The sequence below is a fragment of the Bos mutus genome, chromosome 25 (assembly GCF_027580195.1).
Source record: "Bos mutus isolate GX-2022 chromosome 25, NWIPB_WYAK_1.1, whole genome shotgun sequence".
Taxonomy (NCBI): Eukaryota; Metazoa; Chordata; class Mammalia; order Artiodactyla; family Bovidae; genus Bos; species Bos mutus.
Window position 1 is genome coordinate 22,428,033 of NC_091641.1, and position 17,363 is coordinate 22,445,395.

Genomic DNA, 17,363 nt, shown 5'->3' on the forward strand with positions numbered 1-17,363 from the left:
AAATTGGGTAAGTAAATTAGATCTCTGAATCTTAATTTCCTTGACTGTAAATATGGTGAATTAAAATCACTTCAGACTTGAATGTTTCTAGAATGACATAAGACACACACACACACACAAACATATGGCAAATAACTTCTCATGAGCCATAAATGGCAATATTGCTATAAGTATAAATAATGGGTGGTCTTATTTATAGATCTATTAACCAGGAAATGACAGCTGGGTGTGCCAGTCAAGTTTAAAGAATCAGAGAAAGAATGGATCCTTGGCTGGAGATGAAAAGATGCAGGGGTTTTTTCTTATTGATTTCAATACTGCATTACATAGAGGGGAGATAGTAAAGAGATTGTGCTTAGATCAACTCACCTATTCTTGTGGCAAAAGATGAGAATTGTGGCCCTCAAAAAGGATGGTGGTCTTCCCTAGATACGCTAGTTGGCTAGTTAGCTGTGAGAAGAAACTGGCACTGAGAACACCGGCCAGAGTCTTACACTGTGACAAGAAAGTGCTGCTCTGCTCTTTCAACTTCGGGGCATCGCTGTACATGCTATTTGCTCACTGTTACCATCTATGCCTCAACTGTTCCAGCCTCTGGTCCCTGCTGAGGAGCTGTTATACCTGGTGGGATGCAGCTCTCCTTCATACCTAAGCCTAGGGCTCCAAACTGATCAAAAGTTTCTCCTTTTTCCTCAAAAAACTAATTTTATCTTTCCATGGCACCTATAGTTTGAATTAGGACTTGGTAGCTTATAAGGCGATGGCACCCCACTTCCACCTTCAGATATGCATACAAAGTGAAAGACATTGCCAAGTTCACTAATGAGAAAATCATTAAAGGACACTGTAACATCCTTACATGCTTGCTCTTTAGTCTCAATATCTAAAATTGGGTGTCTCAGTCACAGTTAGTTCTGCTTTGCAGATCTAGCCATTTTGGATTTGCGGCATGAATGGGAGACTGTAAATAGTAACAGAAAGCCTCGCTTAAGTCATGATTCTAAATTGTGTGCTACAGTCCAGTTTTACTAGAGAGCTCAGCATTGGGAATTAGTGGCAGTGACTAATCTGTATGATTAATGAGGGACAAGTTACAAGTAATAGCCCTTTTCCCTTTAGTTTTGGGCCTTGGACATTATGCTGAGCAATTACATGGGAAGCCAATTCAAGAGAGACTTTTCAAAGACAAGTATTTTTTTCCAATTGAAAGAACATGAGGTAGTACATTTCCATAATGAGGTTTTCACAATATATTCTCTGGCATAATAAGCCAAAGTACTTTCAAATTTCTTTAAGTTTTATTTCAGGATACAATTAATTGAATAGAAATTTCCTGTGGGAGACATAAAAAAAAATGAGCCTTTGTACAAATTCAGCTCACACTCACCAGTAGGAAGCAGCAGGCAATGGAGAAGTAGATGAGATCCCAGAGCAAAGCAGAGAGCCAATAAGTCAGTAAATAGACTCCACTCACAAACTGGATGTGCTTTGCGTTAGTGGCTCTCTCAGTCACTGTCTGAAGGCAAAAACTACCAATCACAACAGCCAGGCCAAAAGCCAAACATAATACTACTTGTGATCCATTTGTAGGCCTATGGAAAATGAAATAAAAAATGGAATAAATAATGAAATGAAAGTATAAAATGCTAATTTCAGTAGTTATTTTCAAATGTACATTGCCACTTAACAAGGGTATATATCAAGGCTCAATTCCAGTAAAAGGAAAGTCAATCATACATACACTATGTTAGAACCATAATGAGGGAGAGGTTGAGGCTTGTTGGAGACTTTAATGGAAGCATTGGCGCCAGAAAGTGACATGAAAAGAACATTGTCAAACACCGCTAGGGATGTTGCAGCTGAATGGTACGCCTCATTATTGAAAAAAATAGTAAATACTGTATTGTTTTTCTCAACCTCAATGGAAAATGCAGTCAGGGAGAAGTCACGATACTCTTTACTTTCCTTTATGTGTTTCATCACATTACCTAGAATAAAGAAAGAAATTGATTAGTCAGTATGTAATAAGTCTCCTACTACTTATGTCAAAGTGGAAAGACCAAAACTTTTCCCCATTGTCTCTTCCCTTTCCAATTCCCACAATGACTACTTCAAATCTCCTCAGGAATTCTGCACCATCAGTAATCCCTACTATAAGTTTACAACTTGAAAAAACAGTAAACTACTAAGAATTTCTTGCTCTGTTTTGTCTAAAACAAACATAGTTGGTTTTTTTTTTTTCCAAAATTTTTTCGGTTCTTCTAGGTCATTTACATTTCCTCATACATTTGAGGATTGACTTGTCCATTTCAGCAAAAATGTCTGCTGAAATTTTGATAGGAACTGTGTTGACTGTATAGATCCATTTGGGGAAATTTTCTATCTTAATGATATTCAGTATTCCAATCCATGATATGGAATATCTCTTCATGAATCTAGAACTTTAATTTTCCTCAGTATTTATAACTTTCACTGTACAAGTCTTGCACCTCTTCTTACATTTATTTGTATGTACATTATTCTTTTTGATGCTGTTGTGAGTTTTGGTAATCTGTGTCCTCACCCCACCCCTTTAATCTTTCATCTAAGTTAGATTTTAAAAATTCCAGCCTGAAAAACCTTCTGATTGGATTGTTTAATGCATTTATATTTAATATAATTACTGATATTCTAGTATTTATAACTGACATTTTCCTTTGTGTTTTCTATATGTTTTATCTCCTTTTTGTTCTTCTATTATGCAAGTATGCATTTTGTGTTAAATATATATTTTATAGTGTACCAGTTGTTGGTATCAATAATATATGGACCATTGTCAACAAAGTGATGTCACTGCTTTTTAATATGCTATCTAGGTTTATCATAGCTTTCCTTCCAAGGAGCAAACGTCTTTTAATTTCAAGGCTGCAGTCACCATCCACAGTGACTTTGGAGCCCAAGAAAATAAAATATGTCACTGCTTCCACTTTTTATGTTTTACTATTTTACTTTTCCTATTTGCCGTGAAGTGATGAGAGAGATGCCATGATCATATTTTTTTGAATGTTGAATTCAAACCAGTTTTTTTCACTCTTCTCTCTTACCCTCTTCAAGAGGTTCTTTAGCACCTCTCAATTTCTACCATAGAGTGGTATCATCTACATATCTGAGGTTGTTGATATTTCTCCTAGCAATCCTGATTCCAGCTTGTGATTCAGCCAGCTTGGCATTTCACATGGTGTTTTCTGTATAGAAGTAAATAAGCAGGGTGACAGTATACAGCCCTAACATACTCCTTTCCCAGTGTGAACCAGTCAGTTGTTCTATGTCTGGTTCTAACTGTTCCTTCTTGACCTGCATACAGGTTTCTTAGGAGACAGGTAAGGTGGTCTGGCTCTCCAATCTCTTTAAGAATTTTCCAAAGTTTGTTGTGATCCACAGTCAAAGGCTTTAGCATAGTCAATGAACCAGAAGTTGATGTTTTTCTAGAATTCCCTTGCTTTCTGTCTGATCGAACAAATGTTGGCAATTTGATCCCTGGTTCCTCTGCCATTTCTAAACCCAGCTTGTTCACCTGGAAGTTCTTGGTTCATGTACTGCTGAAGCCTAGCTTAAAGGATTTTGAGCATTACCTTGGTCTCATGTGAGATGAGTGCAATTTTGTGGTAGTTTAAGCATTCTTTGACATTGTTCTTCTTTGGGATTGGAATGAAAGTTGATGGTTTCCAGTCCTGTGGCCACTGCTGAGTTTTCTAAATTTGCTGACATATTGAGTGTAGCATTTCAACAGCATCATCTTTTAGGATTTGAAATAGCTCAGCTGGAATTCTATCACCTCCACTAACTTTGTTTGTAGTAATTCTTCCTAAGGCCCACTTGACTTCACACTCCAAGATACCTGGCTCTAGGGGAGTGACCACACCATCATGGTTATCTGGGTCATTAAGATCTTTTTTGTATAGTTCTTTTGTGTATTCTTGCCACCTCTTTTTAATCTCTTCTGCTTCTGTTGGATTCTTACCATTTCTGTCCTTTATCATGCCCATCTTTGCAAGAAATATTCCCTTGATGTCTCCAATTTTCTTGAAGAGATCTATAGTCTTTCCCATTCTGTTGTTTTCCTTTATTTCTTTGTATTGTTCATTTAAGAAAAACTTTTTATCTCTCCTTGCTATTCTCTGGAACTCTTCATTCAGTTGGGTTATTTTTCCCATTCTCCCTTGCCTTTCACTTCTCTTCTTTCCTTTCCTTGGCTATTTGTAAAGCCTCCTCAATCAACCATTTTGACTTCTTGCATTTCTTTTCCTTTGGGATGGTTTTGATCACTGCCTCATGTACAATGTTATGAACCTCCATCCATAGTTCTTCAGGCACTCTGTCTACCAGATCTAATCCCTTAAATCGAATTCACCTCCACTGTGTAATCACAATGAATTTGATTTAGGTCATACCTGAATGACTTAGTGGTTTTTCCTGCCTTCTTCAATTTAAGTCTGGATTTTGTAGTAAGAAGCTCATGGTCTGAGCCACAGTCAGCTCTAGGTCTTATTGCTGACTGTACAGAGCACCTCCTACTTCCACTGCAATATGTTGTTTAGTGGTATTTGATTTTGAGCCTTCTGAAAAGAATATAAAATTTTAAGTAGTCTTTTTATTATTTTTTTCCAATTCAACACTCTACTTCTAATATTCATTCATGCTGTTTTGGGTAAATTTTATGTTTTTTTATTACTATATGATATGTTATCATGTGAATATATCAAAATTTAAAAATTTTCTTTTTAATGACCTTTTTTAAAATTAATATTATTTTCCTCCTTGGCTTTCAAGATTTCCTTTTGACTTTTACCAGTTAAATTATGTTGTGTTAGGTGTGATTATTTTTCAGTTTACCATACTTAGAATTCATTAAACATCTTGGAGGTGAAGATTAATGTTTTCCATTATATTTGGGAAGTCTTCAGTCATTATTTCCTCAAATACTTTTCTGCCCTTTTATCCGTCTCTTTGCCGCCTGGTTCTCCCATTATGCCTGTGTTGGCATGCTTGATGTTGTTCTATGTCTCAGAAGCTGTTCCTTTCCATCTTTCTGTTTCACAGATTGGATAACCTTTATTAACTATCTTCAATTTAGAAATTCATTTTTCTGCCAATTCAAATCTATCATTGGGTCCCTCTGGTGAAATTTTCATTTCAGTTATGTTTTCCAACTACAGAATTTCCATTTGAAATTTTTATTTATATTTCTTCATTAAAATTCTCTTTATGGAGAGACGAAGTTGCCATACATTCCTTTATTTTTTAAACATATTTCCTTTAGTTTGTTGAAAATATTTGTAATAGCTGATTTATAGTCTTGATGCTTTCAAAATGTGGTCCTGGAGAAGACTCTTGGGAATCTCTTGGACAGCAAGATCAAACCAGTCAGTCCTAAAGGAAATCAACTCTGAATATTCATTGGGAGGACTAATGCTGAAGCTCAAGCTCCAATACTTCAGCCACCTGATGCGACAGCCGACTCTTTGGAACAGACCCTGATACTGGGAAGGATTGAGGGCAGGAGAAGAAGGGGATGACAGAGGATGAGGTGGTTGGATGGCATCATCAACTCAATGGACATGAGTTTGAGCAAACTCTCAGAGATAATGAATGTCAGGGAAGCCTGGTGTGCTGCAGTCCATGGGGTCTCGAAGAGTTAGACATGACTGACTGCACAACAAATAGTCTCTGTATACTAAGTTCAACATTTGCCTTTCCTCAAGTACATTATCCACTGGCTCTCTTTCCCCGGCATATGGGTACACTCTTCTGTTTCTATTTTAGTTTTCTGGGACGGTCAAAATAAAGTACCATAGCCTGGCTGACTTAGAAATGTGTTTTTTTACAGTTCTAGAGGCTAGAAGTCCAAGAACAAGGTGCTGGCAGGGTGAGTTTCTTCTGCGATCTCTCCCCTGGGGTCATAAATGGCTTTCTTGTCCTTGTGCTTTCACATGGTCTTTCCTCTATGTATATATATCTGTGTCCTTATTGGTTCTCAGCCTTTGGCTAAGATTGAGTTTAATTTCAGCCTCTTAAAAGGAGACCAATCACTGGATAAAGGTCTGCTCTAATAATTTCAGTTTAAATTAATTACTTCTTTTTTTTCCTTTAATATATACACATATATTATTTTCCATTATAGGTTATTACAAGATATTGACTACAGTTGCTTGTGCTGTACAGTAAACATTCATTGCTGGTTGTGTATCTATTTTTTTTTAATTAGAAATCTACCTTTCTTTTCTTAGTAAGGCAAACAAGTGAAATCAAAATGTTAAATTTTTTAGCTAGGAAGAAATTCATGTTTTATAAAATACATATATTATATTATACATACTACATATATATATATATCAGAGAAGGCAATGGCACCCCACTCCGGTACTCTTGCCTGGAAACTCCCATGGGGGTGTGTGTGTGTGTGTATATATATATACAAGTATGCAAAAGCTTTTCTACTATGCTTGATAAAGGCATAAGAAAGGACATCAAAAAAAGAGACAAGAGATCAAGAAATTGGAAAACATAAATGAAATGAAATGGGAGCACTGAATATGAAATAGAAAAAGTGGAACAAGCTAGATGAAAGTAAAAGATAATCATATAGTCCAGTTTTTGTTATACATGGCTGCTCATTAGAAACACATCAGGATCTTTGGAGACAAAAGCAATATCTGGACATTTGTATTTTTCAAAAAATTCCAAGGTAATTCTGCTATGCATCTGGATTTTAAAAAGTGATTACAGATTTTTCTATTAAAGTTTTTTTTTGGTGATATACAATTCTATTATTTTCTATTGACCAATCATGATACAATTGTATTAAGTGAATAATATTAATAGTGACATAATCACAATAATAAAAGATGTTTATCAACTTTCACAGTCAATAGCCAGACTAAAAAATACAAGATAATTATATTGAAAGCCATAATGGGAACAAGATTAACCTAAAGATATAGAATAATTATATACAATTTGGGGGGTTAAGTAGAGTGATGTGGTATGTGCTAAGCTGCTTCATTGTGTCCAACTCTTAGCAACCCCATGGACTGCAGCCCACCAGGCTCCTCTGTCCATGGGATTCTCCAGACAAGAACACTGGAGTGGGTTGCCATTTCCTACTCCAGGGGATCTTCCTGACCCAGGGATCAAATCCATGTCTCTTATGCCTCCTGCAGTGGCAGGCGGGTTCTTTACAACTAGCACGACATTGGAAGCCCTAATTATCGATAAGTATCATCCTATTACACTTTTCTTAATTGTTTTGAGTTTATTTTGTGTAAGTTTTTTCCTTCTCTTGTGTTTTCTGCCTTGAGAAGTTCCTTTAGCATTTGCTGTAAAACAGGTTTGGTGATGCTGAATTCTCTTAACTTTTGCTTGTCTGGAAAGCTTTTGATTTCTCCATCAAATCTCAACAAGTTTTGCTGGGTAGAAAATTGTTGGTTGTAGCTTCTTCCCTTTCATCACTTTATATATCATGTCATTCACTTCTGGCTTGTAGTGATTCTGTTGAGAAATCAGCTATGGGAGTTCCATTGTATGCTATTTATCATTTTCCGTTATTGCTTTTAATATATTATCTTTGTATTTATATTTTATCAGTTTGACTACTATGTGTCAGTGTTTCCCTCCATGGTTTTATCTTGCCTGGACTCTCTGCACTTCCTGGACTTGGTTAACTATTTCCTTTCCCATGTTAGGAAAGTGTTAAGCTACTATGCCTTCAAATATTTTCTCAAGTCCTTTCTCTCTCTCTTCTTCTGGGACCCCTATAATGTGATTGTTGGTGCATTTAATGTTGTCCCAGTCATCTCATATACTGTCTTCATTTCTTTTCATTCCCCCCCGCCCCACCCCAAATATTCTGTTCCGTGGCAGTGTTTTCTACCATTCTGTCCTCCAGGTCACTTCATTCTTCTGCCTCAGTTATTCTGCTATTGATTCCTTCTAGTGTATTGTTAATCTCTATTTGTTTGTTCTTTAGTTCTTGAAGGTCTTTGGTAAACATTTCTTGCATCTTCTCCATTCTGTTTCTGAGATCCTGGATCATCTTCACTATCACGATTCTGAATTATTTTCCTGTAAGGTTGCTTATCTCCACTTCATTTAATTGTTGTTCTGGGGTTTTATCTTATCCCTTCATTTGGGACATAACTCTCGGCTTTTTCATCCTGATTAACCTTCTGTAATGTGGTTTTTGTTCTAACACTGTGGAATTGTGGTTCTTCTGGCTTCTTCTGTCTGCCCTTTGGTGGATGAGGCTAAGAGGCTTGTGTAAGCTTCTTGATGGAAGGGACTGGTGGTAGGAAAAACTGGGTGTTGCTCTGGTGAGCATTGCTCAATAAAGCTTTAACACAATTATCTGCTGATGGGTGTGGTTGTATTCCCTTTCTGTTTGATGTTTGACCTGGGGTGACCCAGCCCTGGGGTCTATGGGCTCTATGGTAGGGTTAATGGTGATCTCCAGGAGTTCTTATACCAAGCAGGACCTTAAAGGACTGCTGTTGCCAATGCCTCCGTCCTTGTGGTGAGAACTTGCTGACCCATGCCTCCACAGGAGAACCTCCAACACTAGCAGGTAGGTCTGGGTCAGTCTCTTGTGGGGTCACTGCTCCTTTCCCCTGGGTCTTGGTTACAGCAAGATTGTTTTTTCCTTCCAAAAGTGAAGTCTCTATTTCTTCCAGTCCTGTGGAAGTCCTATAACCAAATTCTTCTGGCCTTCAAGGTCAAATTCCCTGTTGATTCCCAGTTCCTTTGTCAGATTCCCAGGTTGTGAAGGCTGATGTGGGGCTCAGAACCTTTGCAACAGTGGGAAAACTTCTTTGGGATTATTGTTTTCCGGTTTGTGGGTTACCCATCTGGCAGGTATGGGATTTGATTTTATTGTGATTGTGCTCCTCCTACTATCTCGTGGCTTCTTGTCTTTGGACATGGGTGACTTTTTCTGGTGGTTCCCATGCCCTCCTGTCAATGATTGTTCAACAACTAGTTGTGATTCTGGTCCTCTTAAAGGAGGAGATGAGTTCACATCCTTCTACTCTGCAATCTTGAACCAGAAGCCCACCTTTTTCTCAATCTCCCTGTTTTTAGAGGAGCCCCTTACTTCCTCCCACATCTATGCCTGGCATCCCTGAGCCCGGAGTTCCTCTGATTCTATGGTTCTAACCTCATCCGCACATTGGAACCACTCTTGAAGACTTTTAAATTAATTACTTTTTTAAAGATCTAATATCCAAATGCAGTCACATTTTGAGATATTGGAGGTAGGGCTTAGCATATGAATTTTGAAGGGACACAATTCAGCCCATTACTCTTTCTCTTCTCATTCTGTTGTTGTTGAAAACTGGGCATATAGGATGGTGTATCAACTCTGGTATCTGAACCTCCCTGTGTGTTGTTACTGTTAATTTTGTTGTTGTTGCTGCTACTCATTTGCTTAATGACTTCTGTGGACAGTTCTGTAGATTCTGTATTCTCTACAGTATGAAGCCACTTATTTCTCTGATGAACTTAAAAAAAATTCTGGCCTTTAAGCCTGTATTCTAGGAGTCAGTCTTAAATCAATATAATTTAGCAACTAGCTAAAAGATTCTTTTAAATATCTAGAGCCAGTAAGTCTACCACCCTTGGCCAAGGAGATCTTTGAACAAAGGCACACTTTCAAATTTCAGGCAGCTTACAAGTCAGCCTCAACTTTCATTGCTTGCGTGTGTAGGGCCTCAACATCAACTAGAAGTAAACGACTGGATTCTTCTCATTTCCTAGGTTACTTCTGGCCATGCATACTACCATTCTGAGCTTTCTAGGTCTGCAGGAATATCAGGACTTTAAAGTCCACTGTGGTCATCTAGCTTTCCAGGTATTCCTTTAAAATTGCTTTCTGGGTAAGCTCTTATTTGACCCAACTGAAAGCACAGCCTTAGCTACCTGTGGTGCTATTACCAGCGGATTTCTATTGCTTTAAATAATTCCCTGGGGTTAGGGATTTTCCTAAAGAGTTGAGCCCTAATTTAAATTCAATAGGAATAATGCCTTGGGAATAGAGTTTTTGAGCTTCTATTTCAGTCAAAGTATTGACAGTCCTCATAAATGGGACTTTTAACAGGGCTCTGAAGAGATCAGTTCTTTCCATCAACTGTGAGGTTCTGGCTTTCATGGATACCACACCACTGAGGGGACGGAGAACCATAGGAACTGTTGTTATTCAGTCACTAAGTTGTGTCCGACCCCTTGCAACCCCATGAACTGCAGCATGCCAGGATTTCCTGTCCTTAATTCTCTTCCAGAGTTTGCTCAAACTCATGTCCATTGAGTGAATGATGCCATTCAAGCATCTTATCATCTGTTGCCCTCATCTCCTCTTTCCCTCAGTCTTTACCAGCCTCAGGGTCTTTTCCAGTGAGTCGGCTCTTCACATCAGGTGGCCAAAGTATTGGAGCTTCAGCTTCAACATCAGTCCTTCCAATGAATATTCAGGGTTGATTTCTTTTAGGACTGACTGGTTTGATCTCCTTGCTGCTGTCCAATGGACTCTCAAGAGGCTTCTCCAGCACCATAGTTCGAAAGCATCAATTCTTCAGTGCTCAGTCTTCTTTGTGGTCTAATTCTTACATCAGTACGTAACTGCTAGAAAATCCATAGCTAGGAATAGTTAAAGTGTCACAGATTTTACTATTTTTTTAAAAATAGAGGTTCAGTAGTTTTTAAAATAGACACTTTTTAGCTTGTTCTATGCTTTTACTTAATTTCCAATATTGTAAGTTGGTTGATTTTTAAGAATTATTTTCCAAGTATTTCTGTTGCTTTTGTGGAAGAATGGACTCATTCAATCATACAAAGAATTCAAAATTCTCCATCCACTAGGTTTTGGCCTAATTTCTGAGCTTCCCAGGTGGTCTTGTGGTTAAAAAAAAAAAAAATTCCTGTCACTGTAGGAGATGCAAGAGATGCAGTTTTGTGTTAGGGTTCACAAGGGGCTGGCTCATAGCGTATTGTTTAAAAATGGCCCATTATGGTTACCTGACAAACAAGGGATGAAGTCACAGTGGCCACATTGCCCTGTGGCATCCTGGTTTTTCCTTAAAGTGATATCCTGTTTTTCCTTGCTGGTGCCAGTTTCTCAAGACTACGTGACCACCCAACCACGAGACCCCTCTGCATGATCACAAGACCCCAGCTACGTGCTAAAGATAAACAAAGGCCCCCCTCCCTTCAGGGCACAATTTCCTATTGATAGGGTGTAAGAAGGGTTGGCTGTAAAGGGAGAGTACTGGTTTCTCTCTAAAGCCAGTCACTTGCTTTCTTCCTATAATAAATCTTTCTCTGCCTGACTGCCCAGCTCATTCTCTTTTTCTCCACACCCGGCTTACAGTTTGATCTCTGGGTTGGGGAGATTCCCTGGAATAAGAGATGGTAACCCACTATAGTGTTCTTGCCTGGAAAATTCCATGGACACAGGAGCCTGGCGCACTACAGTCTATGGGGTCACAAAGAATGGGATATGACTGAGCTCACATGCTTTACACATAAATGGACAAAAAAATAAGCTACATAAAAGGGTTGCTTTTAGCATTTAGCAACATAATACAGAAAATTGTTCAGTATATTCACAGTTCTGACAAAAAGTAAACATTAAACAAATGAGTACAGCTGTTTGAGTACTATTTGAGTCATGGCTAAATGAGTACTACTATTTCAAAATAGTAGTTCTGAAAAATCAATCTACTAAGTCTTCAGCCACCTGTTTTTAGAAAGATCAATATTGTAAAGGAGATACTGGAATTATTTTACCCTGTGAGAGCTTAGAGAAACATTTTTATATTCTGGTCAGAATACAAATTTGTATGCTAAATTTCACAATAACATAGTATTTTGGCTCTTTTACTCATCCTTTGAAAGGTGATACAATTAGCTGAAAGACCACTGCAGCCAGAATGCTTCCATTAATGATCAACTTTTGTGCCCAGCTGCTGTAAAGTGTACATTTTTGATTTTTGGTTTAGCTGCCTCTAAGACACCACCCTTATGGCAGAAAGTAAAGAGGAACTAAAAAGTCTCTTGATGAAAGTGAAAGAGGAGAGTGAAAAAGTTGGCTTAAAATTCAACATTCAGAAAACTAAAATCATGGCATCTGGTCCCATCACTTCATGGAAAATAGATGGGGAAACAGTGGAAACAGTGTCAGACTTTATTTTTCTGGGCTCCAAAATCACTGCAGATGGTGACTGCAGCCATGAAATTAAAAGACACTTACTCCTTGGAAGGAAAGTTATGACCAACCTAGATAGCATACATCAATCAGGTAATATAGATCTATACAAACTGAATATATCAAAATATATGTGTATGGTTAATGAAGTAATCTTTTCTTCCACTAGAGACCTAAAATATCTCTTGTCCATATTTTATTGGCACACTGCATTAGTAACTTCCAGTTTTACAGAATGTCATGCTGATACAGCTTAAAAGATAAGATTAAATATAACTTGGCTTTATCTTTATAAAGAATTCTGTGACTAACTCTGGTATAAATTGAGCATGAATGTATTACTGCAAAGCATGAAAATAAAACCCATTATAAACTAGAAAAAAAATAAAATAAAAAGCAGAGACATAACTTTGCCAACAAAGGTCCATCTAGTCAAGGCTATGGTTTTTCCAGTGGTCATGTATGGATGTGAGAGTTGGACTGTGAAGAAAGCTGAGTGCCAAAGAATTGATGCTTTGGAACTGTGGTGTTGGAGAAGACTCTTGAGAGTCCCTTGGAGTGCAAGGAGATCCAACCAGTCCATCCTAAAGATCAGTCCTGGGTGTTCATTGGAAGGACTTATGTTGAAGCTGAAACTCCAATACTTTGGCCACGTGATGCAAAGAGCTGACTCATTTGAAAAGACCCTGATGCTGGGAGGGATTGGGGGCATGAGGAGAAGGGGACGACAGAGGATGAGATGGCTGGATGGAATCAACGACTCGATGGAAAAGAGTTTGAGTAAACTCTGGGAGTTGGTGATGGAGGGAGGCCTGGCGTGCTACGATTCATGGGGTCGCAAAGAGTCGGACATGACTGAGCGACTGAACTGAACTGAACTGAACTGAAGATACTGGTAGTTAGTAGGAAAAGAAAGAAATGGGTAGCTAGATAGCATAGTTAACTTCCTTCTTTGCAAGTGATACATGTAGGTGTTCATATAGCAGTGGTCTCTTTTTTCCTACAGGTCTTACCTTGTACTTCCTGAAGTTCTTGATTCTTAAGCTTTAAAAAAATCTCAAGGTTATTTATGATATTTAGAGCCAAAACAGAATTCCCAGAAATTGAGTAAGGCACAATTGTTCGACCATATTGACTTAAGTCCATTTCTCTGGCAGGCATAATATAATACAAGTTTAGAGTTGTTAAAAGGTAAGTAGTGACAAACAAAATTATTGATATATGTAGCAATGTCAACTTCCAACTGCGCCAATTGAATAGTGCTCTCTTTAAAAACATGGCATGAAATTGCTGGCGGTAAAGTGGAAACTAAAAAGAGGAGAAGAACATAGCATCAGAATTACTCGTGATCCAAGGAAGATATTCAAATTGAAATTCAATGCTTAAAATTTTTATAGCAAAAGATAAACACATATTATACAAATATATTCTTGAATTTAACCAAAGAAAACAAAACGGTATGGAAAAGTTTATTTGTATAAGGTATTAAGGGAAAAGACTTAACATCTGGTTTCTTACCTAACTACACTGAAAATCTTGTCAAGGTGATTTTATTCATTAATATATTTGTATTATTTCTGATTAGAAAAGATTATATTTATTTATTTAATTTAACATCAAACCATAATCTTTCCATCTCTTTTTAAGGGAACTATCCCCATAAAACTTATATACAACTACTGTCTTTTACTTTATTTAGTATACTAACAATGGTTCATAGTGAGAAAATGCCCCTAATCTTTGATCAACCAATATCTTCTAAAAGTAAATCTTGGGTCTTGTTAGAACCAAATAAAGGGAAAATTTATTAGAAAATGAGGAGAACCTCTCAGTGATTCTGAGAAATAACAATGGTGAAAGTGACATAGCTGTGGTCTTTATCTAAAACCCATTTCTCCTGCATCAGGAAATTAATGGAGTTGTAGTACAGACTATTTCTTATCTCCTTGACTCTCCTATGGTCATACTCCAAACATCTTTCAGGTTCAGGTAGTATATACACCCAAGCCAAATATACTAGTTTTACATTCTTAATGAATATACTCACCCCAGTATTAAATTTAATGTTAGCAATTTCATTTAATCTGAGTCCTTCATGATTTCTGAATACTCTCCTACTCTGATTCCTGTTTTGTCCTCTTTGGGTTGTTGAAAGAGAAGACTGGATAGATCGAATCTCCATTTCAGAATCTGCCAGCTTATTGACCCTAAATACACACATATACACACAAAAAGCACAAAATATTTTACTTTGACTATACCTTCAATCTATTTTATTTGTCAAATAGCAAACAAATTTCCAAATTTGGAGGACTCTTTGATCTTTCTTACTGATTGTTAAGTATATTGTATAAAAGCAGTATGATAATGTGAAAGTGAAAGTATTAGTCACTCGGTCCTGTCCAATTCTATGTGAACCCATGGACAGTAGCCCTCTAGTCTCCTCTGTCCATGGGGTTTTCCAGGCAAGAATGCTGGAGTGGGTTGCCATTCCCTTCTTCAGGGGATCTTCCTGACCCAGGGATTGAACCTTGGTCTCCCACATTGCAGGCAGATTCTTTACCATTTGAGCCACCAGGGAAGCCCAAGTATGATAATATTGGCTCTCAATAAACCAGTTAGAGGACTGATGCCAATTCATGGTAAAGTTTCTACCATTCTGTGGTAAGATGAGAAAAACAATTGTAACATATTGTGTTTCATTAAGCTGAATTTATTCAAGTAAAAGCACTTATCTTAAGTCAAAGATAATAACTCTCCTTTGGATGTTAAGGTGTTCTTTATGTTATGAAATGATAGGGCCTTTGGATAGTAGGTTTTTTTTTTAAAAAAAATCCTTATATTTTCCATTTAGTGCCTATGTCCAAAGCTGTGTCTTTTGGTATGGATGCTTAAGAAGAATGAAAAAATATACACAAGTAATTATAACCTAAGGAAAAAAAATTCTCTGTCATTTTTCTAAAATTTTTATTCTTCATATTTTATTTATTAGTAATAATTTCCATGAGTAAAACACTACAAGATACAAAAAAAAGAAAGGAAAATAGTTCCAATACCTAGAGATAACCCTGATGAAAAATTTTCCCACACACACATAGACATACTCCCTTACAAGCATATGAATTGTTGTTAGTCTATTTACATGTAGTGTAATTAGTGATATATTTGAGTTTATATCTAACATCTGCCATTTACTTTCTATTTATCTTCTTTTTATTTTCCAATTTAAGTGTGATTGACAAGTGAAAATTACAAATATTAAGGGTATAGAATATGATTTTCAAAAACTTTTTACTTGAGTATATTAGCTTTGTATCTCAGCTTGTAAAGAATCCGCCTGCAATGAGGGAGACCTGGGTTGACCCCCGGGTTGGGAAGATTCCCCTAAAGAAGGGAAAGGCTACCCATTCCAGTATTCTGGCCTAGAGAATTCCATGGACTGTGTAGTTTATGGGGTTGCAAAGATTCAGACATGACTGAGCGACTTTCACTTTCATAGTAGCTTTACAATGTTGTGCTAGTTTCTACTGTATAGCAAAATGAATAGATTATACACATACATAAGTAGCAAAAGGCAAAATAGGCAAATTGTACTTCATGAAAATTAAAAACTTTCATACATCAAAAGACAATATCCACAGAGTAAAAACACAACCTATAGTTTTAGTTCTTATATTTAGGTCTTTGATCCAGTTTGAATGGTGTTAAGTTCTACAGTTTTTTACAAGTGTAGTATGGTGACTATAATTAATAATAATGTATTGTAAATTTGAAATGATGTGGAATAGTAGATCTCAAGTGTTCTTATCATCAAAAAAGAAAATGGTAACTGTATGAAGTGATGGATATGTTAATTAGCTTTATTGTGGTTACTATTTCACAATGTATACACATATCAAAACATCATGTTCTATACTGTATAGCACAGGGAACTCTACTTAATGCACTGTGGTGACCTAGATGGAAGGAGGTCCAAAAGAGAGGGAGATATAGGTATTTGAACCCTTACTTAACACCATTCAAAATGGGTCAAAGACCAAAAACTATAAAACCCTTAGAAGAAAACATAGGACAAAAGATTCACAGCAATGTATTTGTTAATGATTTCTTGTTTATGATACCAAAGGGATAAGTAACAAAAGGCAAAATAAGCAAATCGTACTTCACAAAAATGAAAAACCTTCATGCATCAAAGACAATCTCCACAGAGTGAAAATGCAATTTATAGAATAGGAGAAAGTATCTGCCAGTCATAAGTCTAGTAAAGAATTAATGTCAAGAATATATTAGGGTGGTGAAAAAGTAATTGTAGTTTTGCATTGTTGAAATTTGCTGTTTGATATTAGAATACATTCTAAATAAATGTGATTATATTGTACATCATTTTAATGCACATTTCTCACTATATGCTGTTTTGCTAATGACTTATTCCTTACTGTTTATTTTATATTTATTTGGGACTATGGAAGTGATGTTAGACAAAAAGTAAATTCAAGAGCTTTTTTATTTGAGTTGAAAATGGGTCATAAAAGCAGCAGAGACAACTCACAACATCAACAGTGCATTTGACCCACTAAGTGCTAATGAATGTACAGTGCAGTTGTGGTTCAAGAAGTCTTGCAAAGGAGATGAGAGCCTTGAAGATGAGAAGCATAGTGGCCAACCATCAGAAGTTGACAACAACAAATTGAGAGCCATCATTGAAGCTGAGCCTCTTACACCTACATAAAAAGTTGCCCAAGAACTCAACATTGACCATTCTACAGTCATTCGGCATTTGAAGCAAATTGGAAAGGGAAAAAGCTTAATAAGTGGAATGCCTCATGTGCTGACCCCCCCCAAAAAAAAATTGTTGAAGTGTTGTCTTCTCTTAATCTATGCAATAGCAATGAACATTTCTTGATCAGATTGTGATGTGCAACAAAAAGTGAATTGTGTAAGACAGTTAGTGATGACCAACTCAGGGGCTGGACCAAGAAGAAGCTCTAAAGCACTTCCCAAAGAAAACTTGCACCAAAAAAAGGTCATGTTCACTGTTTGGTGGCCTGCTGCCCATCTGACCCACTACAGCTTTCTGAATTTCAATGAAACCATTACATCTGAGAAGTATGCTCAGCAAATTGATGCGATGCAC

General features: G+C 37.0%; 1 protein-coding gene across 1 annotated transcript in view; it reads right to left on the reverse strand.

Annotated features, from left to right (window-relative positions):
* The window catches only part of LOC102266332 (phospholipid-transporting ATPase ABCA3-like), a 199,851-nt gene that overhangs the window by 42,720 nt on the left and 139,768 nt on the right, over positions 1 to 17,363 (reverse strand). The window contains exons 17-20 of the mRNA XM_070362574.1: positions 14,277 to 14,436; positions 13,243 to 13,537; positions 1,742 to 1,988; positions 1,388 to 1,592 (exon numbers count right to left, since the gene is read on the reverse strand). Of these exons, the coding sequence (XP_070218675.1) occupies positions 1,388 to 1,592; positions 1,742 to 1,988; positions 13,243 to 13,537; positions 14,277 to 14,436 (907 nt within the window). The remainder of the gene's footprint in view (positions 1 to 1,387; positions 1,593 to 1,741; positions 1,989 to 13,242; positions 13,538 to 14,276; positions 14,437 to 17,363) is intronic.